This window comes from Haliotis rubra, unplaced genomic scaffold (genome assembly GCF_003918875.1).
Source record: "Haliotis rubra isolate DU_JTF1 unplaced genomic scaffold, ASM391887v1 Scf664, whole genome shotgun sequence".
Classification (NCBI taxonomy): domain Eukaryota; kingdom Metazoa; phylum Mollusca; class Gastropoda; order Lepetellida; family Haliotidae; genus Haliotis; species Haliotis rubra.
The window spans coordinates 383042-410010 of NW_025767373.1; the positions used below are offsets into that span (position 1 = coordinate 383042).

Genomic DNA, 26969 nt, shown 5'->3' on the forward strand with positions numbered 1-26969 from the left:
CAGTGACAGAGGAAAAGTATAATTTACTGATAAATAATGTCAGCACAATTCACGACAAATGAAAGAATTAAAGTTTGATATGTAAGCAAACCCTTTGTTTATTTTCGTAAAATCCACTGAAATGTCACACTTACTATCTACTGAAATCAATTTTTACTATCACGCTTTAACCCGGAAGCTGAACCCAGGAATTCCCGAGCAAAGGTAGCGCGTTGCTATAAATAGATACACAAGGGTCAAAGTTCAGCTGTTAACGTTCAAGGGAAGGTTGTGGTAGTGTGTTGGTTTGGTAGAGTGTCTCCGAGCAGACAGGTTATTTGGATAAATTCTTTCTACGAGATTTTAAGGTAAGAGGAATGTTTTATACACATTATATCTCATATTCAGATACCCTTCATACAACCTTGTCCCATGTAATCTACAATACCCAAACTGACGCATGTCTGTTTAGTGACGTTCTGTGATTGTACGGCTATGTTGTAATACCTCGAGCCGTGAATATTCTTTCAGCATTTATCAACAGTGGTGGCAAGGTGTCCACAAGTAACTCGACAACATGTTTAAAGTATTCTGGGTCGTCGCAGATAACGACCTCGTCTTCTGTCACACGTGACAATGTTTGTACCTACTATATACTCACTATACCTTGACGGGTTTGAGTTACATACCACGCAAGAAGTCATTTGAAACCGTTGAAGAAAAAAATGAGGGCAGATTAATCTAAGGGGAGAGAAATAAACCAAGGCACAGGCTGTCAGATTTCCATCTAGTAATGTTTACTGATACGCGGTGAACACGAACATTTTTAAGAAATATATTAAAGTCGTATAAAATACATCTCAATAACTCGGTAAATATTTAGTAACCTATATAGTCCTCCCTTAGACCCCATTACTTTGACCTAGTTGACCATGTTGATCAATTGCCCTTTTTAGGTAAGACGTGGTTGTGTATCATGTGTAGGCATTACTTGTACAGGAAGTAAGAGGTAAGACGTGGTTGTGTATCATGTGTAAGCGTGTAGGCATGACTTGTACAGGAAGTAAGAGGTAAGACCATGTTGACTTGTACATGGCATGACTTGTAGGCATGACTTGTACAGGAAGTAAGAGGTAAGACGTGGTTGTGACATGTGTGCATGTGTGTGTAAGATGTGTATGTGTAGGCATGCAGGAAGTAAGAGGTAAGACGTGGTTGTGTATCATGTGTAGGCATGACTTGTACAGGAAGTAAGAGGTAAGACGTGGTTGTGTATCATGTGTAGGCATGACTTGTACAGGAAGTAAGAGGTAAGACGTGGTTGTGTATCATGTGTAGGCATGACTTGTACAGGAAGTAAGAGGTAAGACGTGGTTGTGTATCATGTGTAGGCATGACTTGTACAGGAAGTAAGATAGGTTTTCCTTCGAGATTCTTTATTACTGTGTAACTAGAGTTTCATTTACATTCATCAGGAAAGGGTGACGGATGTGTCTCGTGAGCTGTTTGGTATTTCTATCACTTTGTGAAAGATTCATATGCAAATTATATGGGGCTTGTCGAGGTAGCTTGTTTGAGCTCGTGTTCATGGGAACGCATAGGCTTGTCAACTGTTAACTTTCGTTGTCTATCGTTAACTATATGTTATGGACGTGTGAGCTAGCTAGGTTTAAGGCAACTTTGAAATTCTTTTTTTGTCCTATGACGACATGCATCCGTAACGTGCATGGTCGCGCGCGCGCCTGCGTGCGTGTGTGTGTGTGTACATATGTGTGTGCGTTCGCACTTAATATCAACCTGTATAAAAATGGCATCAATTGTCTAGATATTTATCAATGATTATTATACATGTACCAGGGTAGCATATATCTCAGTAACATCTTCTATTCGACAACATCATCTTGCACACATTTCACCAACGATGTCAGCCCTGTTAACAAGATAATTGTAGTTTAGGGCAGGTTAAGTAAGCTGGATTGCGTGTTGCCTAGCTGTTATCGAAGGATCTGGGTTTTACCGTCTATTCAGTGTGTTCCGTGATTTATGAGGTGTTTGCAATAGGCACTGGGTCATATCACACACAAGACTGAAATGTCTGAAAAACGCTGTGCCGGTTATGCTATCTATATGATTTAAATTATTTTGGCCATAGAATCACCATGACGAAAATAGCTTTTACAATCATTATGGACCCCTGGAAATTATCTTGGATTCTTGCACCAGTTACAATACGTGATTATCAGGTTGCGCCGACCTGTCCTCCTAGCGTATTGTTTTAATGCATGTCGGTGATGCAGGACATGCTTACCCTGTTCCCGAACACCGGGTGTCATCACTGATTTTCAGGAGCTTATTCATATAATTTTCGCAGCTGGTTTGCCTCTTAAACCAAATCGATATCTGTGTGTGAGGTCAGCGAAGTTCATTCATGCATTCATTCATTCATTCATTCATTCATTCAAATGGTGCTGACAAGTCTATAAACATAGCCAGGTCGAACCTGCCCCGATGGTTTAGGTATATGTCTCCAGATGTCAACCACACGTTTGCCAGACCAAACTCGATCGATTACAGCCCGCCTAGATACACCTGGAATAGCGTTCGCACGTCGCTCCACAGACCGGGGTTCGATTCCCCACATGGGTACAATGTGTGGTGCTCGTTTCTGGTGTCCCCCGCCGTGATAGTGTTGGAATATTACTAAAAGCAGCATAAAACCCATCCTCGATAATCTCCAGGGTATACGTTACGATCACTCTCCATAGTCCATACTCACTCTCTTTCTCTAGCTGAAACAAATTCAGAAATCCGCGTCCGGGATCATTTCAGAACATCCTAGAAAAACGATGAATACTTTCCATTAGTTTCGCCGGATATCTAAAAACGTGAAAGGAAACGGTGTTGTCAAGGTGACAAAAAATATACACCATGAATGTCTTTCAAAGAGAAACGCAGCTAGTATTTGAACAATCAGCTGACTCTAGACACGGTCACAGATTTACATACTATCTTGGGTCGGTTATCAAAAGGGGACAGCGTGCACTAAATCTACAATGGCGTCATGGGATCGGTGTATTGACGGTCTGAAAAACTGACTCGATACGGGTAAAGGGAATGTTGGCCGTTAAAGAAACAATATTTTCTCTGTCACTTCTTAAGCATTTGTTTCTCTGTGAAATAGGAGAAACACTTCCTTTATCCACAGAAGCTATAAACTTGTGGTACAGCATTCTTGTAAGAAATTCATCAAATGTATTAAATTAGAAAAAAAACATCTTTTAAAACAACAACAAATACAAATACAACATATTCAAAATTATCCATTACGCTAAAATAATTGGTTAAATGACGACATCAGCAGTTTTTACAAGAAACAAAATCTTAGTAAAGTGAGGAAAATATTATACAGCAATTTCTCCTCACATCATCAGCTTCTCCCTCCTGTGCGATACCCCGATGCTGATAATGGATACAAGCAGGGCTCGACAAGGCTCCATACCGGTCAACATCCGTCTCCAACATCCAGTTTCAGAACATAGATGTGTTATGGCTTCTTTTTCTCTGTAACAGAAGTATACTTTCGAACTGTTTAAATCTCCATGCGATAATTTTACATGTTTGTTCGATCTGACGAAATATATTTAAATCCTATATTTTTCATAATACATATGTACAGATATTTTGTCTATTTCTCTAGAGGGAGTGTGTGGGTGTATGTATGTACGCGCATTAAAGCGATCGCTCGTCACGCCCAAGACCCGATTTCGATTCGCCACATGGTGTCCCCCCGCCGTGATATTGCTAAAAGCGGCGTGAAACAAAACTCACTCACTCACTGTCTGGGTCAGGTACAACATGGGTACAGAAATGAGTAGATGCCGTACACCCGCTAGGAAAGACAATGTTTGACCATGTTGATTGTGGTTTTCATGTGTCTCACTCCGTTACTCGTCCACTACCACAGACTAGCTTACGACCCAAGCCATGTACAAGTAATCATAATATTACACGAATACCAACGATTAGGTTTCTCTTCCAACATGTTCAAGGGATCGCGTGTGTATAAAACGCATGTTAACGTGTGTGGTTTTTTTTTACTTGACCTTGAATGAGAACCACTGCATTTCGACATATAATTTACAAGATATGTATGACTCATAACTGACAATAACCTGAGATAACATTTAGTGTGTTTGCATGTACAGCGTACAGTACTGATATATCCTGATGACATATTCTCGTCGCTATGCCCCCACATCCTGATACACCTGTTATCAGGAACCCCGTGTAAGAGACGCATGTAATACTGTGCTATTTCCAATACGAGAAGGTCTGTATAACAAGCTATGCGAGTACTCTGATTGTAGGATCTAGGAGGACAGCGATAAGACCTATTTGATAAACCTGCTGCTGAAAGTCCGTCAGGCTCTGTATGTATTTGATATTTCATTATTTGGTCAACGATTTGACATGTTGGGTAGTTATATCATCAATTCATTATATTATTGTGATATTTCCTAAATTCACAATGGCCTACCTGAAAACTCGTCATATCCAACTGTGTATACCACAGTCCCTGAACCAAACTATTTTCCTTCCAGTCAATCCCTCAAAGTAATTTAAATTACCCTCAGTGAAATGAAGTTTTTCCACATCTCATTTATTCCACTTTTCAATTTAAATTAAATTTTGTTACTTTGCATTATTTTTGTATTTGAGTTGAAACACATCTCCTAAAACACGAATGTCCCAGGTAGGTAGGTAGGTAGGTAAGTAGGTAAGTAGGTAAGTAGGTAGGTAAGTAGGTAGGTAGGTAGGTAGGTAGGTAGGTAGGTAGGTAGGTAGGTAGGTAGGTAGGTAGGTAGGTAGGTAGGTAGGTAGGTAGGTAGGTAGGTAGGTAGGTAGGTAGGTAGGTAGGTAGGTAGGTAGGTAGGTAGGTAAGGTTTTAGGGCGACCTTGGGTCTCAAAAGGCCTATATGCGCCCAACAATTAACAAACTGTTATAAGTTAAATTATGTCATACTTCCCAGTTTTAACAAGGAAGTCTAACACAGCTCTTTGTATGCAACCATGCATTAAATTATCGCCAAGTAGTGTGTTCATTGTAAAAAGGTTTTTGGTTTCTTTAAGCACAGTTTCTTTAAGAGCCTTACGTGGGTTTTCATGAGTAGGACGTTCAATGAGATAGCGCTGAACTGTTTCTGGGCAATGTAAGTCACAGCATTCACATAGAGGAGATAGGTCTTTATCGAAAATACTTATATATGCCTTCAATCCACAATGTCCTGCCTGAGGCCAATTAAAACAACTGCGTCTCTGCGACAACGCCGACGAATTTTAAAATGTTTGTTTACTACTGGACAAGTAGAGTACATGTATCTACCAGTAGTGTCAATGTCCCATTTATTTTGCCAAGATGCATTTATTGAAGAGGAAATTGGAATTGGCTTAATAGCTTCAATATCTAGCTGTTGAGCGTTGCAAGCCATCTAGGAAGTTTGTATCAAGATACAAGATGTCATATAGTATGTCACTGCGGGGACCTTGTACACCTGATTGAATTGCTTGTACAGCTGACAACGAATCAGTAAAAAATATTGCTTCGTGTTCATTATCTTTTACCCATTTTAATACTTGAAGTATGGCTGCCGAATGTCCCAGTCGTTTCAGTAGAGTTGCCTCCCTTTTGTGTGCCTGAAACCCGAGGCGTGGGTTCGAATCCCATTTAGCTATGATATCATAATATTTAGTTTTGTCAGTAAGAGTGGTGAGAATTTAAGACCGCATTACTTCGGCTTGCATCTGACACGAAGCCTATCCGTGCTGTATGTGCAGTAACAGTTCAAACTCGGCGTAAAACCGAACCTAATGGCTTATTACCTTCACCCTCCAACACCCATGTTCCATCCTATTAACCCACTGGGCTAAACAGACGTCAGTTCGTGTATACCTGAACGCTCAACAGCCTCCATTCTCCCTGCACACGTCTCACCAAACAAACAAAATAGGCCCACACTCCCACGAAGCTGCAACACAGTCGAGTGTGACGTGCATTGTGGGAGACAGACAAGACAGTGTTGTACTGGACCACTGAAGTACGTATAATGAAGGCCACTACACAAGGAGGTCACCATTCAGAAGGGACTGTTGCACAGGGCGTCGTAATTGTCGGATTGCGGATTGTCGCCAGCACAGCGTTAATGTATGCTACTGTCGGGATGTCAGGTACTGTGACACTAGGGTAGAGTCCTACTCCATCGCTTCATTTGAGGGGGGCGGTGGGGTAGCCTAGTGGTTAAAGCGTTCACTCGTCACGCCGAAATCCGGGTTTGATTCCCCACATGGGTACAATGTGTGAAGCCCATTTCTGGTGTCCCCCGCCGTGATATTGCTGGAATAAACTCACGCACTCACTGATTTGATGCTGGACGGGGGTCGACCTTCATATTGCATTTTTTCACCTCGGATCTGAAGCTGGTTTGAATCCCCTCACGGGACTTGGAACTGTATTGGCAACTACATACTTACATGTCCTGAAATATCGGATATGTCGACCTATCAGTTATCTCGATACCTGTTGTTCAAAGGCACGGCTAATGATGCTGTGGGTGTGCATATCGAAATGAATTCGCGTCTTCCGTTTAGTTCGTTATCCCATGACTTAAAAGCTGACACTTAGCGGGGAGATGATTGATATGTTTCACGACGAGGAATTCTCGTGCTTGTTTAAAGCATTAACTGTTTGTCAGCTCAGTTTCTATAACCGGAGAAGATTGTTCTATAGTTAAATTTCAGTATTTGTACAGCAATACATGGTTAAATTCTAGTATATTCATTTCCCTAAATAGCCAAACCAGTGAGAGTATGAACAACAAATAAATCATTGGTCTGTATTACAAGGGCGTATGTACATTAAATGAAACACTGAGGACAAGAAGGGTTGGGCTAAGGTAACGCTCATCACATACCGCACGTGCATTTGCGTCACTGTTCCAACTAATGCGCTTACCCCCTTGGAATGCGAACTAATAATAGCGATTTGAATCTATGATTGTTTGTTAAACAACTTTCACCCTAAGTTGAATAAGATTCTGAGATTTAAATGTTCAGTTGGCAAGGTAAAATTATGAGGATTCGCAATCTTAATTTCACTTGATTTACTTTTTTGTTTAAAGTGAAATTCATCGGTACATTTTCACTGCAAACAGACTTTTTATAGCCACTGCTGACACCCACCCATCTGGATCGTTGATGATGAGTGAGTGAGTGAGTGAGTTTGGGTTTACGCCGTTTTTAGTGAGTGAGTGAGTGAGTTTAGTTTTACGCCACTTTCAGAAATATCACGGCGGGGGACACCAGAAATGAGCATCACCCATTGTACCCATGTGGGGGAATCGAACCCTGGTCTTCGGCGTGACGAGCGAACGCTTTAACCACTAGGCTACCCTACCGCCCCGGATCGTTTATGGTGTTATTGACCACAGTTTTGTCTGGTCAGACAGATTTATTGCCCCCATGATATCACTGTAATATATCTAACTTAAAGTGACATAACACTGTGTTATGTGCAGCTGAATATTCGTTCCTTATTGGCAGAACGCGTATCAACGCACGTTTCTGGTAAACCAACAGCGAATGGGTACCCGGTAGAATTAGGTGTAATGTGACTGTTAACCTTATCAGATAGGGTGTTGTATTATTCCGGGGATGTTGACATTGGACAAGACACGTATTCGCTACCAGGGCAAACATGGTGTTGCACTGGAACCATACACTGTCAATCTAACGCATCATAAATATTGAACACAACAAACAGAAAACTCGGTCTACAAAAGACCTGAAAACTATCGAAACTGAAAGTCGATGTATGGCTTTTATCCGGCGGTAACCATGGATATTATGACTTTGTCATGTTTTACAGAATAAAACAAACTCAAGCAGCTGAGAGAGGCAGGGTGGTCATGGGGGTAGTCAGGATGGTAAGGCTCATCATAAGCCCAGGGTCCTTGCTTCCTTAACGCATCCCAAAAAATCCAATGGGACTTCTCTTAGGAAGTGCTGCCTAGAACTGCAGCCTTCTACATTACCCAGAAGATGCTGCCAGGGTACTGTCCCACTGTCAGTCAAAAGATTGGGACGTACCAAACCTAAGGCACCAATAACAATGGAGAATCGGACAAAAGAAGCGTGACATTTTGTAAGCGAGGCTTGCATATTTGCCACAATTCTCTTGAATCTTGTCATTAACATATATGTCAAAAGGGACAGAAAATTCAACGATGTTGATAATTTCATTAGTTTTATCAAAAACGACAAGATCAAATTTGGTGGCTTGGTTCCGTCTGATGCTGTATATGGGTTTGATTCCAACGAAGTGTGTTGATGTCATATTCCAAGACGCCTCTACATATTCTTCGTACTATGGATGGACCTCAGTGTCACAAGCATGGCGAAATACGGTAGCAAAAGGATGCTATGTCATCATGCTCGTCTTTCAGGGCAAATAATGCATCCATCCCGCTGATATTCTTGTGCTCATGATACCATCATGCTCGTCTTTCAGGGCAAATAATGCATCCATCCTGCTGATATTCTTGTGTTCACGATACCATCATGCTCGTCTTTCAGGGCACATAATGCAGCCATCCCGCTGATATTCTTGTGCTCATGATACCATCATGCTCGTCTTTCAGGGCACATAATGCAGCCATCCCGCTGATATTCTTGTGCTCATGATACCATCATGCTCGTCTTTCAGGGCAAATAATGCATCCATCCCGCTGGTATTCTTGTGCTCATGATACCATCTATTCGTCTTTCAGGGCAAATAATGCATCCATCCCGCTGATATTCTTGTGTTCACGATACCATCATGCTCGTCTTTCAGGGCACATAATGCATCCATCCCGCTGATATTCTTGTGCTCATGATACCATCATGCTCGTCTTTCAGGGCAAATAATGCATCCATCCCGCTGGTATTCTCGTGTTCACGATACCATCATGCTCGTCTTTCAGGGCACATAATGCAGCCATCCCGCTGATATTCTTGTGCTCATGATACCATCATGCTCGTCTTTCAGGGCAAATAATGCATCCATCCCGCTGATATTCTTGTGCTCATGATACCATCATGCTCGTCTTTCAGGGCAAATAATGCATCCATCCCGCTGATATTCTTGTGCTCATGATACCATCATGCTCGTCTTTCAGGGCAAATAATGCATCCATCCCGCTGATATTCTTGTGTTCACGATACCATCATGCTCGTCTTTCAGGGCACATAATGCAGCCATCCCGCTGATATTCCTGTGCTCATGATACCATCATGCTCGTCTTTCAGGGCAAATAATGCATCCATCCCGCTGGTATTCTTGTGCTCATGATACCATCATGCTCGTCTTTCAGGGCACATAATGCAGCCATCCCGCTGATATTCTTGTGCTCGTGATACCATCATGCTCGTCTTTCAGGGCACATAATGCATCGATCCCACTGGTATTCTTGTGCTCATGATACCATCATGCTCGTCTTTCAGGGCAAATAATGCATCCATCCCGCTGGTATTCTTGTGCTCATGATACCATCATGCTCGTCTTTCAGGGCAAATAATGCATCCATCCCGCTGATATTCTTGTGTTCACGATACCATCATGCTCGTCTTTCAGGGCACATAATGCAGCCATCCCGCTGATATTCTTGTGCTCATGATACCATCATGCTCGTCTTTCAGGGCACATAATGCATCGATCCCGCTGATATTCTTGTGCTCATGATACCATCATGCTCGTCTTTCAGGGCAAATAATGCAGCCATCCCGCTGGTATTCTTGTGCTCATGATACCATCATGCTCGTCTTTCAGGGCAAATAATGCATCCATCCCGCTGATATTCTTGTGCGCATGATACCAACAACTGGTTAAACTGGTTCGGATCAATTTGCAAACCCCTGGCATATATTTTTTAATATTGCACAGCGTGGCGTAAACTGAAACATCGCTGCGCTGGTTGGCTAGTGCGATTATCACGTGATTTACTAGTGTAATTTGTTCGTGACAATTTTCGTTGTGGTAATCAAACCAGCATACTTTGGAACTCAAGGCATTTTGATGACGTGTTCGATAGAGGAAACATTCGCTTGTAGCCAGGAAAATTCTCGGGTCTCTGACGATCGACCAATGAAGAATAAACAGTCGCAGGTGCTTGTTCGGTGGAATTGTTTACGACATTGAACAAGGAAAATATTTGTTATAACCCGATTAGCAGTGTTTCAGGTTATTTGCTTGCCGTCACAGTTTCAAATGATTAAGGCTTCACAATAGGGAAGCGAGGTTCAGGTTTTGGTGACGAGGGAGGGGCACTTAATGAGAAAGCACAAATGGTTCACATTAAACTCGGCGTTATGATACCGTGGGAAGAGAGGAAATATAAAAACTATCGTTTTCTATATTGGCAAAATAAATGACTAACACGAGGGATTAATGTGACGTGTTGAGTGTGTGAGTGAGTGAGCTTAGTTTTACGCTGCTTTTAGCAATATTCCAGCAATATCACGGCGCGTTACACCAGAAATGAGCTTTACACATTGTGCCCATGTAGGGAATCGAACCCGGGTCTTCGGCTTGACAAGCGAACGCTTTAACCACTAGGCTACCCCACCGCCGGTGTTGAACCGGAGACTCATTTCCTTGTTCATTTATACTTTCAGCCTAATGCTTGATGCAAGAGAAATTGTACTGTGTATGTGAGCATTTTAACGAAAATGGTATCCATGATATCAGTCACATTCAAACGAAGAACCCGAGTCCGGCCTACCCGTAAAGCTGATCGTGCAAAAAAATATCTAACTTTATGATATTATGATAGAAAAGAATAATTTTAACGTAATTAATAGTTTCCTTGATCGACTTTTGCATGTACTTCAAATTCGAAGTTGCTTCGCTAAAAGATCAAAGACGCCGACCGTACTTACATTACGTCACACTGAATTGACGTCACTACGCCATTCTAATCTGCCCCCTTGGTAACCGTACGCCAAATGTCATTGCATAAAAGTTCAGCCTCTTTCAATGTAATAAGTGGGATAATACTCCGTTTTATTGACATAGCTGCTTCCGTCGGCTAATATCACTGAAGGAAACATTACGTGGAATATCACGTGACTAGTCAGCTTCATCTATAGCTAGTGATCTAAACACATATTGGAAGTAAAGACACAACGTTCATATTGCCCCATGTTACACAATAAACACTTTTACTCAAAAAGAGATGTTCAACGTTAACGTATATCGTCTTTAAACGTGTTATTATTTGTTTTATCATTTGCAACGTGTATCTTAACGGAGGGGACAGACACACCAATAGAACAGCACGTCATTTAGCCCGGAACGAGGATGTTGATTTTGGACACCCACACACTCGTTTATACTTTAAAAGTGTTTTGTGCCTTAGATTTATAGTCAGAGGGCAATACATTTGGTGTCTTTAAAAAGAAAAACAGTTCATTCCGCCGAGTGCTTTAACGTTATAATAGTTTAGAGCAAACCTGTACATTATTACACTATACAGGAGTTTACTGTACTTCTCACACCTCTGTATTGCATGACGTCACATGTGATGTCATCACTTTACTTTGTGACATATTAACTATTATAATGTGAAGTCATGCCGCTCCTTGCATCACTGAGTGAGTGAGTGACTTTTAGTCCAAGATGCCGGTGGTGATTTTTGTACCGAGAGATGCCAAAAGGTTTGAACATGTATTCTGATGTAAAATTGCCTCACGAATCAAAAAATTTCAGTCTTACAAATCAAAGCTGTGGCTTTAGCCTGCTAGGTGTTGAAGCGATGACTCAGCATTGTTTTCAGGTAAACTGCTGCATCCTTTTAAATGCCATTTCCCAACTACAAATACTCAGTATTTCCCCCAAACTGGTTGCAATGAAAAGAAGAAAGATAAATGTGTAATTTTACAAAATAAAATGTTTAACAGTGTGGTATGTAGAGTAATGACATATTGTTTTTCTTCGTAGATTTACAATTGTTTGTCATTTTACCACCTGAAGTCCATTGTAATGAAACTAACGTATAATATAATGCAGTATTTAAGGCTTTTAATTATGTAAAAATGTGTAAGGAATTCAAATTTATCAATAAAATGCATATGTCACTCAGGGTTAGTGTTTTATCTAAGATAAAGACAGTAAGGGTAATTCTATAAAATCACTCAAGGGGAGATAACTCTGTAAAATGTGGTTTTCAGAAAGACATATAACTTGCTTTTTAGTCTATATACATGTAGTTGGACATATATTTAAAGAGTAATTAATCACCAACATTTCTTCATGATACAAAACAGGTCATCAGGCCAGTAAAACATGCATGCATGCACGCACACACGTGCGCACACACACCTGTAATAGTTTTAAAATTATTAAGCTAATTCAGACTACTCACATTTAGATTTTGGTATTTCTGTCAAAATGCAAGGGCAACCTCATCACGGATCATAATCAGCGTCAGTAGCAGAGTCACTGTCATCTTCTCCAGCCTCACCCTCATCTGATTCTTCAGGGTCTGGAAATGTGCTACTCATTTGTTTTGTGTCACTTAACTAACGATACTTGACAAGGAGGAAATACAGCAGCATCTGTTCCTTTGATTTTGTCTAAAGGACCACAGCCTGGTGCTGGAGCGTATCTTTGTTTGAACAAACTATAGCGCACAGTATCGACACTGGACAGGCTTGGTTTTGTATACAACGCACATACAAATTGTTCACATCCTGAAGCAACATGTGAAGGTACCTCCTCTGTGTTTCCTAGACATGTAAATGCAGCCTGAAATGCAACAAAAGATTCCAGAAGTTGAAGTTGGCGCACCTTCCCCTTTCGAACGAAAGCTGAAGTATAGTCACATCCAGTAAATGCATGAAATGAAAGCAAGGAGTCAGACACTCCTTTCCCAATGACCTTGGCAATTGCATTAATGTTTATGTATCTCCTTGAATTGTTGCTGCTGTGACCTGTGTCCATCCAGATGTGAGCTCCATCAAGTCTTTGGATGTGATGAATCAAAAGTACAAGGATATCAGTGTCTGAGGCTCGCACTGATATGTGTGCTTTCTTCAAATCTTGGCAGATATTGTAGATATGAAAAATGATTCTTGTGTCTGCCTCTTCATGTGTACACCGAAGATGTGGAACAACAGTCCTCACCACAATTCCCTGGTTAGCGGTAAACACATAACATGTATCTTCAAGAGAAAAGTAGAGTGTTGTGGTGCTTAAAATGTGACTATAAGTGTCACTTCTCCATTCATCAGCCACAATTCTCAAGAAGGATGACTTGAATACGCAGAGTTCAATGCATTTGTGAAGTTGGAAGGCCTGTTCTGACCTGGACCACTGACTACCGTGCCTTCTGCAGAAGCTCCACGATTTCTTCGCTCAATGTCCCTTATTGATGGACTTGCATAAGTGTCACATTTAGTTTTACGCCGCACTCAGCAATATTCCAGCTATATGACGGCGGTCTGTAAATAATCGAGTCCAGTGATCAACATCATGAGCAACGTTCTACGCAACTGGGATACGATGACATGCGTGAACCAAGTCAGCGAGCCTGACCACCCGATCCCCTTAATCGCCTTTTACGACAAGCAAGTGTACGGAGCCACACCGTCGCTCAGCCGGCCACATATCTGTGGCTTCTCAAACAATTCATATTGTTAGATGTATCGCCTGTGTCAGAAATAGGATATCTGGGTAAAACTGGTGCTGCGTCCCTGCCTGGCGCTCGGCATGAATGGGTACAACAAGGACTGGTCGGCTCGGAGTCAGTATAATGTGTCTGAGTATTCATGCTTCACTGCGGCATGGTATCTCAGTGGGCTAGCACTATTAAACCAGCTTTAAGTCTGGGCCATTACAAGCAGCCGCACATACACACACACACGCATGTACGTCGTCATATGAGCGAAATATTCTCAAGCACGACGTTAAACCCAATTTCACCTCACCTCACCTCTAGTCCACGCATAATATTTAGTAAGCCGCCATATGGCTGGACTATTGTGTAGGCATAACCAACAAGCAAAATACCAAACAACTAAATAAGAACCGACTTCCAAACATTACAATTTCTTCTTATGCTGCAAAACTCTCAAAAGCTGCAAAGAAGTCATAACGTTTTTTGTTTTTTTTTTTTAATTGTCTTATCCAGCTGCATTGTGCATCCCTAAATTTGTTTATCTCATACTGATACACTACTCAACTTCTGATAAGGATATAAATCCGGATAGGACCGTGGCAACGTCGCTGTTGGGTACGATATCTGTGGTATCGGTATCACGTGCAAAGTGTCTGTGACAAGAAAGTCCAAATGGAAACACTTTTCAAAATAATTACGTTGGGTTTTTGTTGTTGTTGTCGTTGTTTTTAATATGTTTTTAAAAATCCAGGTGTGTACTTTCTTTTATACGTCAGTTTAGATACGTTCAGCAGTATATTGAGAATCGGTGTCGCTACATGCCCAGGTACGCTACATTCAGTGTACATGTAATATAACCCGTTTTAATGACGGTGAACTATTTCACAACATAACATCAGCTTCCTGACATTTTACTTATGCGGAAGGACGTAAAAATGAGGAATATGAAAACAATTCAATGGGATGAATGTTTTGTTTGATCCTGATAAGCTTCTCCGTAACGTCAATATCATTGTTGTCGCCCCAACCCCATCCCAACCCCCACCACTCCGCACTCACCCCCACCACTCTGCACCATCCCCCCACCCCTCGTATGCACAGTCAGACACCGTATATATTTGTTTCCTTGTATCACATTGTATTGTTGTTGTCCATTGTTGTGTGTGGGACAACCTTATAATGTAATATCGTACTGTATGTGTGTATCAGACTGACACGCCGTTAGTGTGTCTCCTTCACGTCGTCTTAGTTGGTTGGTGTTTTACGCCGCACTCAGCAAAAGTCCAGCTGTACGGCGGCGGTCTGTACATAATCGAGTCTGGACCAGTCCGGTGATCACCAGCATGAGCATCGATCTGCGCAATTGGGATGCGATGACATGTGTCAACCAAGTCAGCGAGTCTGTCCACCCGATCCCGTTAGTCGCCTTTCAGAACAAATATGGTTACTGAAAACCAATTCTAATCCGGATCTTCACGGGTCTCACGCTGTTTTAACATGATTTAGTTATTGTATTATTGTTGGATAAACAATTCATTTATGATAATCGAAGGTGGGCATACCCTGCAGCCCTTGCCGCAACAATTTAGTATACAGAGTTACATCCATTAGGTGTGCCTCAAAATTAAGATTGGGTTCGAATCCCAAATCCAACCTGATTATATTTATATGTTCGTCTGCACCATTCGCGTATCTGCAGGCTTTGCCAAAGCGGTGAATGTGTTACACCCGCGGGCTGTCCTCCAGGTTTCAGGTTGACCTTCGGCGATATAATTGAAGTATTGTCCAGAGCCGCGATAAACTCACTCACTCACTCACTCACTCACTCACTATAATAACGTTATATTTGAAAGCACCTTTATTCAAATTATAATGTATAAATACATTATGAGAATGATATTACTTTTGAATTGTGCGGTCTTGCTGCCTATTATTTTTTCTACTCAGTGGAGGGGGGGAAGCCTAGTGGATGAAGCTTTCGCTCGTCACTCCCAAGACCCGGATTCGATTCTCTACATGGGTACATCTCCTGAAGCCCATTTCTCGTGTCCCCCGCCGTGATATTGCCGGAATATTGCTGAAAACCATACTCACTCACTCTTTCTACTCGGTGATTAGTGTGATGATTTTTTTCATTACGTCAACATTTATCTTTACTTTCAGACTGTATCCCGGAAGTGGTTGCCCTCTGACGTATTTTGCCGCTGCCACCACGTATCCTTGACAGCAATGGATGTCACACAGCCTTTGAATATATGACAAGGATATAATTCGACTTTGAACACGTGATTTACATCGATTTCATTTAAACATGGATCTTACGAGGTGTTTAGTGACGCTGTTTATTGGTGAGTAGTTTTCAAATGACAAAAGTAAACGAAAACAATTGACCCGAAAATAACTTCGATGATCCTGTTATTTCCGGTTTCTTTGAAGTTATTTTAAAGTGATCAGTACATTTTACTGACTGTGCATGTATAATGCCCTTTCTTATAGGTCCATGTGGAGAGACTGAATCTCAGTATGTGCCCATGGTGACCCCATAGTTCTCAGGTGTTAAGCATTTTGGTAAACCCCAAACCACGGGATTCGAACGCATGATCATAGGGTTCTTACGTGTTTGAGTTACGTAAATCTTCACAGGCAATAGTGGCGTCTTTCACCATAGGGCACCTGAAATGGGCTTCAGACATTGTACCCATGTGGAGAATCGAACCCGGCCTGACGAGCGAACGCTCAACCCACTAGACTACCCCACTGTGCCTAATCTGTATGAGCGGCACTTTACTGAGATAAGAATGTACAGTTTTACATAAAGCGTATCACAATAAGGACAAAAATAAATAAAAACAATTAAAACAAACTTGTCACTAGCCTCCAACAAGCTTGGGTTTTTTCATTCTTGAAAGAAAACATTGAACTTATTCTTCAGTGTCGGATAGACTGGTGTTTGATCTATAGGCAGGATGGTTAACACTTTTTCCGAAATTAATTTTTACTCTCTGGGAGCCTGGCGCAACCAACGTCGCTATTGCGGGCCATCCGGTAACAGATCAATGAATGTGTTGAATCCTGACTAATTCTTCAGGATGTTTGCTCACTTTGTTTAATTCAGTCAGATTAATGCTGATATTATACATGTGTTTCTATATCCTGGTTGGTAACTTTCCCGTTTGCTAGATGTAAGATTTTGTATTTTGATTTAAGATAGCCACAACTAACGTTATTCTATGTTAAATATAATCAGTATCGATACAAGCATTTACTCAACTGTTCCAAAATATTCTTACTCCCTTACAAGTGTCAGTTTTCTGCGTATGGGGGCGGTGGGGTAGTCTAATTGTTAAAGCGTTCGCTCGTCAAGCCGGAGACCCGGGTCTGATTCCCTGAAGCACAGATGATGACCCACCGTTTTCTTTCATATTCATGTAAATGTCAGAGAGTTGCATATTGGATGTCAGACTAGATCTGTCCAGAAATTTATATGAAATTTACATTTTTCTGATAATAAGAATTTTTTGTTTGATTTCTTCAGTGTTGGTGTCGTCATGCTGCACATTATCAACAACGACAAATAAGGCACCAACATCTTCAACAGCAGCCCCAACAACACCGTCCTCAACGTCCCCCCCTGCAACCACAACTACGCCCACCACTACAGCTACACCGACGACTCCGACCAAAACTACATCTGCAACCACGACTACACCCACAACCACGACTACACCCACAACCACGACGACAACCACGACTACAACCACAACCACGACTACATCCCCAACAACGACTACGTCCACCTCGATTACAACTACCCCATCTCCAACAACGTCGAAGAAATCTACAACATTAACGTCGTTTGCCGTAACAGCAATGAGCCAAGATACGGGTAAGATAACTATACATGCTCAAACATAGGTGAGGTTAGTTTGCAGAGGTCCATGCCATTCAGCAAACAGTATCAAAATTCATTTTATTTTTAATGTTAATGCTTGATATATATAGTAATCTGTATATTCTTTTCATGACAATGACGCACAACTGCTCAGGACTTTTGCGGAAATACCGCGATATTTTGGCATTACTGTTGCGGTTGGCTGGCAACATTACGCAATAATTTCAAAGTGTCATAGAAGTTTGCGAGGCACTATCTTAGTTTATGGTAGTACTGTGGTAGTTAGTGTTCGAATCCCGAATGGGACTCAACCTCTAAAATTGTACCAGAATCTATACTTTACTGAGAAAGTGTAATCCCTAATATAGCATTTGTTGCATTTGACCACTTTCTGAAAGGCATTGTGCATTCACAGTATTGTGGTAGTTTGTGGTGGTTGTGCGATAGTTGTTCGATCCTTACCTGAGCAGGTAGATCGTTGTTGTATATATGCAATCATGGTCACATGGTAGTATGTGATATTTGGCCTGCGATGGTAACACGATCGTTATCTGAGTGGGTAGATCGTAGTTGTATATGTGCAATATTTGTGGTTGTAGTCGGTATTTTGTAATTTGTGAAGTTTCTGGAGGTTTCATGGTAGTCCTTATCATCAGTAAAGCGTTAGAGTGGAGCTGTATCATGGTAGGTCACGATAGGTCTACAGTAGGAACAACAATGGCAACAATGCGGGAATGTTGATGACTACTTCAAGTTTGTCTTTCACTTGACTTGAGATTTTATAATTTGAGAGAAGAAATTTAGGTACTGCTTTATATGCAGCCATGAGATATATGCTTTTGTTATCTGTGTGTGATGTAATACAAACGCTGGGTTAATTCGTATTTAATCGACGTCAACTAATTTCAGTGTATGTCAGTAGGTCATATCTCTCACACACACACACACACACACACACACACACACACACACACACACACACACACACACACACACACACACACACGACACCCCTCCCGTCCCCCATCATTAAAGTTGAACTTCCGACTTCTAGTAGGGGAATCGGTGTCCCAGTTGACACAGGCGCCACGTCCTGCTTTGTTGGGTCCAGAAACTTATGGCCATGTGTTTGAGTCCCGATACGCTCCATCGCTCCAATTATGCTTTTGGTTTGTCAGGACCGTAGCTGTGGTTGTAGGATTCACCAAAAAGCCGAATATTTCAGGCTTGCGTCATTTCACGTTTTCACTCCACGTTTAGATGGCAGGCCGTCATGGAATTAGAAAAATGTCCAAAGGGGCATGAATCTCAACTCACTCACTTGTCCAGTGTTGCAACACGTATGTGGTGATTAACAAGCCTTACAGGCATGTATCATACCTTCTGCATTTTCAGTATCAACGTCAATTTCTACCATTCAATCTACGAATTCAACCGCTCAGCCTTCTTCAAGCCAGACTGTACTTTCAACATCTCATACAGCTGCGCCTACATCTGCGCCAACATCAGCATCTCCATCAACACCATCAACATCTAATGTATCTAGTAGTACACCTGCGGGTGGTAACACCCAATCACAGTCATCGGTGACGTCACAAACGCCTTCAACGGCGTCACAAATGTCATCTTTGATTGTATCGGTTCCTTCTTCAGCTGCAAGTATCAATACAACCATAGCGACCACAAGCACCCAATCTCCTCCCTCAACGTCTGCAACAACAGACTCAACAACACAGACTCCAGTGCCTACATCAACCACGAACAGCGTCAAGACGTCAACCAAGTCCACGGGTGGCACGACCTCCACTACAGAGGTCACAACCACGCCCACAACTAGTATTGTTTCTACGTCACCCTTGCAATCAAGCAGTTCCCCAAGCGCAGTGACGACTTCAACTGCAAATAGCTCCAGCAGTAGTAGAACATCAACAGCGACCAGCAGCGCCACGTCAACAGTGGGATGACGTCGACTGCAGCCGATACCCGGACATCCTCATCATCTTCCTCCTCACGAAAGTCATCATTTTCCTCATCTAGTAAACCAGCGTCCGTAGGAACGTCTTCAGACAAGCCCGACCATTCTGTACCGTCCGTTACACCAACAACTGGCGCTATGGAGGGGAGTACTGGCCAGGGTTCCGGAAGCCATGGAGGTGGACTGATCACACGCCCTAGTCACAACACGTGTTCATGTTGCAGCACGTGTCCATATCACAGCACCAATCTAAACCCCAACCCGTGTCTTACTCTTTTTAGAGCTTTATTTTGCTGGTAACACTCTTCCATTCGCTGTAACCACGATGTCGTCACGGTTGTATCGCATGCATGGGTGAAACAATGGTATTCCCAGTCTACTGAAGGAGACGCTCTCACACTATCACAATTTGTCCTGCTTGATTACCGAAACATATCCATGTGCATGCATGCATAATTTGTATAGTATGTCACCGCTGCACGGAACACAACACTCTGCTAGTTTTATATGTAATCCAAGTCATAATTTGTTACTGTTGCTAATTATGTTGACATTATATACTTCCCATCAAAAGTTTAGAATCACTGAAAACACTCACTGTACGTTATGTCTATGTATATATGGTTACATCGAAAAATTTATTTTTCCACTGACTTTGGGGAACCAACTGCAAATTGCACGAGGATCATGCATCAAATTGCAGAAAAGCATGTGCAAATAGCATGCATGTGAACAGCTGCGTTTTGATGTAAAGTTTTCTTAAGAATTCGCCAATTTTCACTGAATTTTATCATTTCTTGAACTCATGAAAATAATCTTTTTCAACGTTACAAATGTGTTTTACAATACATAAGTCCATGTGTAAACAGTACCTTAAACAGTATGGAACAATTTGCAAACTTTAGTTTAGAACAGTTGCCTGAAGTAAGTGTTTATATTTATACTAGTGAGTCTAAACTTTTGATGGGAAGTATATATAGGAAAACATAACTTTTTGTACAGATGAAAGCTATTACATGTTCACTATATCGTGAAGAAAAAATAAATGTTGATATGAATTATTTAATATAAGTTAACTCTATATTGATTGTGTGAAGAAATGTCTCCGTTTTATTTCAGTTATCATAACAATTGATTAAAAGGTATACAACGTGTCTGACATATCTCAAGGACGTCATAGATCATCAGCATCATATCATTCATTTTGTTCAGCAACAACAGGAACGAGTACAAGCACCGAGTCTCTTACCCCAGACTCCGAAACAACAGACACAACAACACAAAAGACCGCAAGCTCCACGGACGGCACGACTATCACGACAGTGGGAACAGCCACAACCATAACGAGCATTGATTCCACTGGGCCTCTGTCCAGTATCACGCCACCCACAGTATCAGCCTCTACAACAGAGGCGCCTGCTGCTTCAACTGCAACTGGTACATACAGAAGTACCACCCCTGCTGATGGTCAACCGGTTACTTCCACATCTCCAGAAACACAAGGGGAAACTGACAAGATTGTTGGAGGTTGGAACAATCACGTGACTCCGCAACACGTGTTTATGTTGCATCACGTGTCTGTCACATGACTCATCTCAGCCCCAACATGTGTCCAACTCGCAACACGTGTCATTACAGCTTTCACTGTCGTTACCGCTCAACCTATTCTGTCTCACCACGATGTCGGCATTGCCTTGTTGTTTGCATAGGCGAATCAAAGGATTCTCACCAGTGCTTCAGTACGCCAAATGAACTCTTGCTATCACCACTCCACCTGCTTGCCACAAACATATTTCAGTTTGTGTGTATCTCTTGCATCCTCCATCACATCTTCGTTAAATATAACAAACCTCACGTTTCATGAGTAATACACTGCCACCTGTTACACCTTGGTCATTATGTTTCCATAATGTTAATGTATATGAAGTCATAACCGTTTGTGTTAATTTGTAAGTTTGTAAATTTAGGACTATGTCATCACGATATTACAATTTAACATGAATTATGCTGCATTCAAATTTCCATTGTGTCGAGTAAGTTCATCGTTCTCTTTCAATAATTGTAACGGTTTCATGGATGAATAGTAGAAGATGTACTTTCACCCCTTTGTTTCTTATTCATCACCATGTAGCCTTTCAAAACCCTCTTTGTTCATCAGTGTTTCATGTATTCAGTTCAAAGAAAATCCCTCTTCTTGATGATACCTTGTTACAGCTTGTTCCATGCCTGTTGTTGGTTTGTCCAGAGCCACACGCCACCTGGTCACCGTTGCATGTCTGCCCCGGTGCTTCTGTCATTGTACTTGCAACACGTGTATTCTGATTCAGGAACTTCAAATACGTCTCATTTTGTGCATATTATTAATTAAAATAATACATTTAACATTTAAAATATACATTTAACTACATACGTACCTGATGCGAATATATCTGAATAACTAATTTATGCTTCGTCAGCGAATGTGATAATCATTTAGTACTTGAGGATGGCTAGACAAATAACAATGTTTCATTTTCACTACCCTTTTATACCTTGCGCGTATTGATATACACCCGAGATGACTTCATATGTACATTTATGTCTGCTTTTCTGCTTCAGATCTCAAGGCGGAGAATACAACTCTGAAGATAGTAGTTGGGATTCTGGCAGCGGTGATTGGCTTAGCGATCATCATAGCTGGCATATACTGCATCCTAAGGTAATTCACATATAATGTCCATATAATGCTCGTCACACAGAAGACCCGGGTTCGATTCCCCACATGGGTACAATGTGTGAAGCCCATTTTCGGGTGTCCCCGCCGTGATATTGCTGGACCAATGCTAAAAGCGGTGTAAAACCAAACCAAACCATATGTTTCATCCAGAGATAATACCTGCATATAGTCATATACTGCATCCCGAGGTAACACCTGCATATACCCATATATTGCATCCTGAGGTAATTCACATATAATGTCCGTATGTTGCATCCAGAGACAATACCTGCATATACCCACATACTGCATCCCGAGGTAACACCTGCATATACCGATATATTGCATCCTAAGGTAATTCACACAAATGCCCATATAATGCTTCCAGAGATAATACCTGCATATATTCATATACTGCATCCAGAGGTAATGCCTAGCTGTGTAGTTTCATTTTAACGACAGGTTACCAAGTATGGAAATGACGTGATAGCGTTCGTACTGTAACAGGCTTTATTGTAAAGGCTTTGGCGACAAGTGCACTACAGTGAGTTACAGCTACTGTACGCGATTCAAACCGTGCTTCATGTTCCGTAAATATATGCAGACAGGCCACCAAATCCAATATCAGAACAGATCGGGTTCGTTTAATATCCCACAAAGATGTTTGAGAGGTGGTCGGGATGTTATTGAGCGAGACAGTCATGTCATGTCTTCCACAGTTCCGTAAATAGATGTGTATATTTGGTATCATGTACAGTCTTTAATTGATTGCACCTATTACAATGACTTCAGTATTATCATCAACATTACAATTAGGTTTCCTCGCCGATATATTTGTTTCATATTTCCAGCAGGAGACGGCGGCGCCCGCCATTTATACCGGGAGGCGAAGAGGAGCCGGCTGTGAGTATAAAGGAGATATTAGACAATTGTCCTTGCATATGTGGGGTTTTATGTCGGGTTGCAGGCGTAGGGTCGAACTATTCTTGAACTCTGTGACAGGTTAGTTAAGGTGTATGTTCGCTCGTCTCACCGACAACCAAAGTTCTCCCCAGTCCCCGTAAAGTCACCATGTGTGACTCTCCTTTAAGATCCTGGTCAGAATTGGCCTTCACAACCCATGCTTGTTGGGTGAGGAGACTAACGGTATCGTTTATAAACTCGCTGACTTGATTGATGCGTGTCATCGTATCCCCACTGCGCACATCGATGCTCATGATGTCAATCACTGGATTGTCTAGTCCAGAATCTATTATTTACAGACCATCGCCATATAGCTGGAATATTGTTGAGCAATAATAAACAAATAAAACAATATGTGGCGCCTATTTCTGCTTATTGTGACCATGAACGGTTCACGTCGGCCTTGAATGAAATGCTTGAAACAGCGTACAGCCCTCTCACTCTCTGACAAGCATTCATAGTGAAAGAATAACCATGGTGTTTCCTTGTGCCTACAGATCCGCCACGAGAAGCGCCCCTACTTTCGTCCAGCCAGCAGTTACGACCTGGGGAACAGTCCAGCTCGGACAGTGTCCACCTCCAGTGAGTTAGATCCCATGACGGCCAAGTCCAACAAGGGCAACTTGCAGATGTTTACTTTCAGTAACGGAAGTGACGATAATCCAAATGAAAAACCACTGAAAGAGATAAACGAAAATGAAGAATTGTAGACGGAGCCCGGTATTGAAGAAGGACTACACTGCAATGTCAACTTCGCGTGCGCCATACTGGATAATCCTATATGTTGTCTTATGCTTCTCATCCATGTTTTATATGGAATCATGAAACGGTATTGCAGTGATGATTTTGTTGATGTCGTTTAACGCAATCCCACTGACAGTTTTCTAAGAGAAACGACGGAAACACATGCAGTGACTGAAGACGCTGTATCCGAAGGACTGATTACAATCATGTGTTATCTGAAGCAACCCGGAACCTGAGACAAGCTGTTTGACAGTCTTGATAATCAGTCACATGATGACTGACCTGTCCGAACCGCAAGTTACCTGCAGTAAAGAGGGTAAATTATGAGCCATGTGTTTTACCGCCATAATTCGTACAGTCAACGAACAGCATTTGTGCTTTAAATTATCCATGACTGAAGCTTTATGATCACTTAAAGTTTTATTATGTCTGTCTGTGCGTGTGTGCATGTGTCTGTCTGTGCCCGTGAATGTATGCGTGTGTGTGTGTGCGTGCGTGCGTACGTGCGTACACAGAAGAAACCATTTACATGTACTTTGATGTCAAAAATATTATTTCGGCATCATGCTTTCCTCATATTTAAGGTGTATATAATGACATGAGTATTTTTGACACTATCATCACATTCATACATTTTTACAAACATACATGCGTACATTCGTACGTACGTACGTACATGCATACTATAATACTTACATGCATGCATACATATATACATGCATACGTACATATGTACATGCATACATACATACATACATACATGCATCGTTTTGTCACTAACAAAAGAATGATTAAATTTCTTTACATGTGATCTTGCTTCGCAAGATTAAGTTGGAATCCCCTGTTTTACTTACATAAGATATGCATTTGTGCCTTTAGTGACTACAATCAAAAATATCATACATAATGCGTTACCAGCACGAACGATGAAAGTTGTAAAATGAAGTCTCTGACTCGTATGCTGAAGTTTTTAGTGTAAAACGTTCGCCAAAGGTAGAAGTAGCTATGTATCTGTTAGCTATGTATCTATTTGACACGCGTGTCCGCTTTCATGTCTTTGCTAGCTTTCGGTAGTGTAAGTGTTGTTATACCGTAAATCATTGGATAAGCGTCGGCTGTTTATGATCTCAAATGGCCCTTTGATCATGTGCTAGTTCATATTAGATTTTACTTTTTTCAAAGGGGATTGTATGAAATTTTGTTTTATAACTTGCTCCTGGAGGTTTTAATATTTAGAATTATATGTGCATAGATGAGACTTAACATAAACGGTTTTTCCTTCCAGTTATAGCACCATCCAACTCCCGACTCGCTACCATTATCAAACATTTACACAGTTTCAATACTAACAGGCATTTAGGACTTGGTAGATACTAACAGAGTCATGAACAACACTTCACAAGGAACAAATCTTATTGTTGCTCTAGTTTGGCCAAAACGGCAATTTCTGTCAGTAACAGTAGCGCGGCTAACGCTGGATTTACGGTAAATGTATATACCACTGCTTCCGATACGCTGCTCTTACTGTGATATCTCAGACACAACCAGTTAAGCTTTTCACAATTGAACTATGGGGGAAATATGTTCGCTTTCGGATTAACGTGATATTTGTCAAGTGGGTGGGTAACTTTAGCTAATGTAGGTCCGATTGTTTTGAAAAATAATTGTTCAGATGAATCAGGTTTGGACACAATGCGTCAGATTCTATTGTCCAGTATACATGAAAGCCGTATGATTGAACGGTGAAGATTTATGCTTGAAGCGGCCTGTAAAATCCCAATACAATGCTTTCCTACTTCGCCTTTGTTTATTATTCAATCTGTGTGTCTGTTTACCTATGTCATACATTATCTGTGTTCTGGAATTTCAATACACTTCCTTGACAAAACCAACAACTCATTCAATATGTGTGTCCCCGGGTAACTTCTGAGTTTCTTTATGCTGACTTGCTATGAGCTATTGAATATCATACTATACTACTCAAAGAAGTTGAAGAACATCGCTTTTTTTCGTGGCTGTAGTTTATCTATCACAGACATGTTGAATGTACTACTTAAAAGAGGTTAATAGTCCGTATGTTTTCCATATGAACGAATACCATGACAGATGATCTTCAGTCCTAAGAAGAATCGAGTCTTCCGTAACTTCCTTTGGGTAGTATATTGAGCACCTCTGTGTATGAGTGAGGGAGTGAGTTTAGTTTTACGCCGCGCGCAGCAATATTCCAGCTATATGGCGGCGGTCTGTAAATAATCAAGTCTGGACCAGACAATCCAGTGATCAACAGCATGGGCATCGATCTGCGCAATTGGGAACCGATGACATGTGTCAACCAAGTCAGCGAGCCTGACCACCCGATCCCGTTAGTCGCCTCTTACGACAAGCATGGGTTACTGAAGATCAATATTCTAACCAGGATCTTCACGGGTCATCTGTGTACGAATCACCTTATCGCCACATGATCGAACAAAACATAAATCCTTAAATTTGCTCATGAATAAGAATTCCATGGAGATACATGCACTACATAACTTCAACAACAACAACAACCCCGACGAATAGGAACAATATGCCTGTGTGTTTTGTCTGATAAGATGGTCAAGGACGCACGCCAAGGTTGATCAGGAAGAAGGAGTAATCTTTTAAGAAGGTCATCAGATTTGTTATCGAGGGATCCACCACTGTCTTCAATAGTCAAGACACGTTGACGTATGGACTACTGTACACTGTTTAATATGCATTCATGCTCCACACGGGCAGAGATAACGGATATCATTAAATGAAGTCAACTTTCCAACCCATCCTACAATGCTCAAATAAATGTACTCACGTTTTGGGACATTCACATTGTACATGCTCCTCCATAAAAATCACCACACGCACGCACGCACACACACACACACACACACACACACACACACACACACACACACACACACACACACACACACACACACACACACACCAAGCCATAAATTATGAACGGTCCCTAACTCGAATACTTAACGATGT

At 41.5% G+C, this 26969-nt stretch overlaps 1 protein-coding gene across 8 annotated transcripts; it reads left to right on the plus strand.

The window, feature by feature from the left end:
- Positions 1-244: 244 nt before the first annotated feature.
- On the plus strand, positions 245-25880 carry LOC124257519 (cell wall protein DAN4-like). Of its 8 annotated transcripts, none has more exons than XM_046691606.1 (7): positions 245-347; positions 15852-16036; positions 17224-17574; positions 20768-21082; positions 22154-22253; positions 23102-23153; positions 23711-25880. In XM_046691606.1, exons 2-7 carry the CDS (start codon positions 16000-16002, stop codon positions 23921-23923), a joined length of 1068 nt encoding a protein of 355 aa, XP_046547562.1. In that variant the 5' UTR covers positions 245-347; positions 15852-15999; the 3' UTR covers positions 23924-25880. The 8 variants fall into 8 exon arrangements, with proteins under 8 accessions (XP_046547562.1, XP_046547565.1, XP_046547568.1 ...); XM_046691609.1 differs by having other exon boundaries at positions 23105-23153; XM_046691607.1 differs by lacking the exon at positions 245-347 and adding an exon at positions 4281-4409.
- The last annotated feature ends 1089 nt before the right edge of the window (positions 25881-26969 follow it).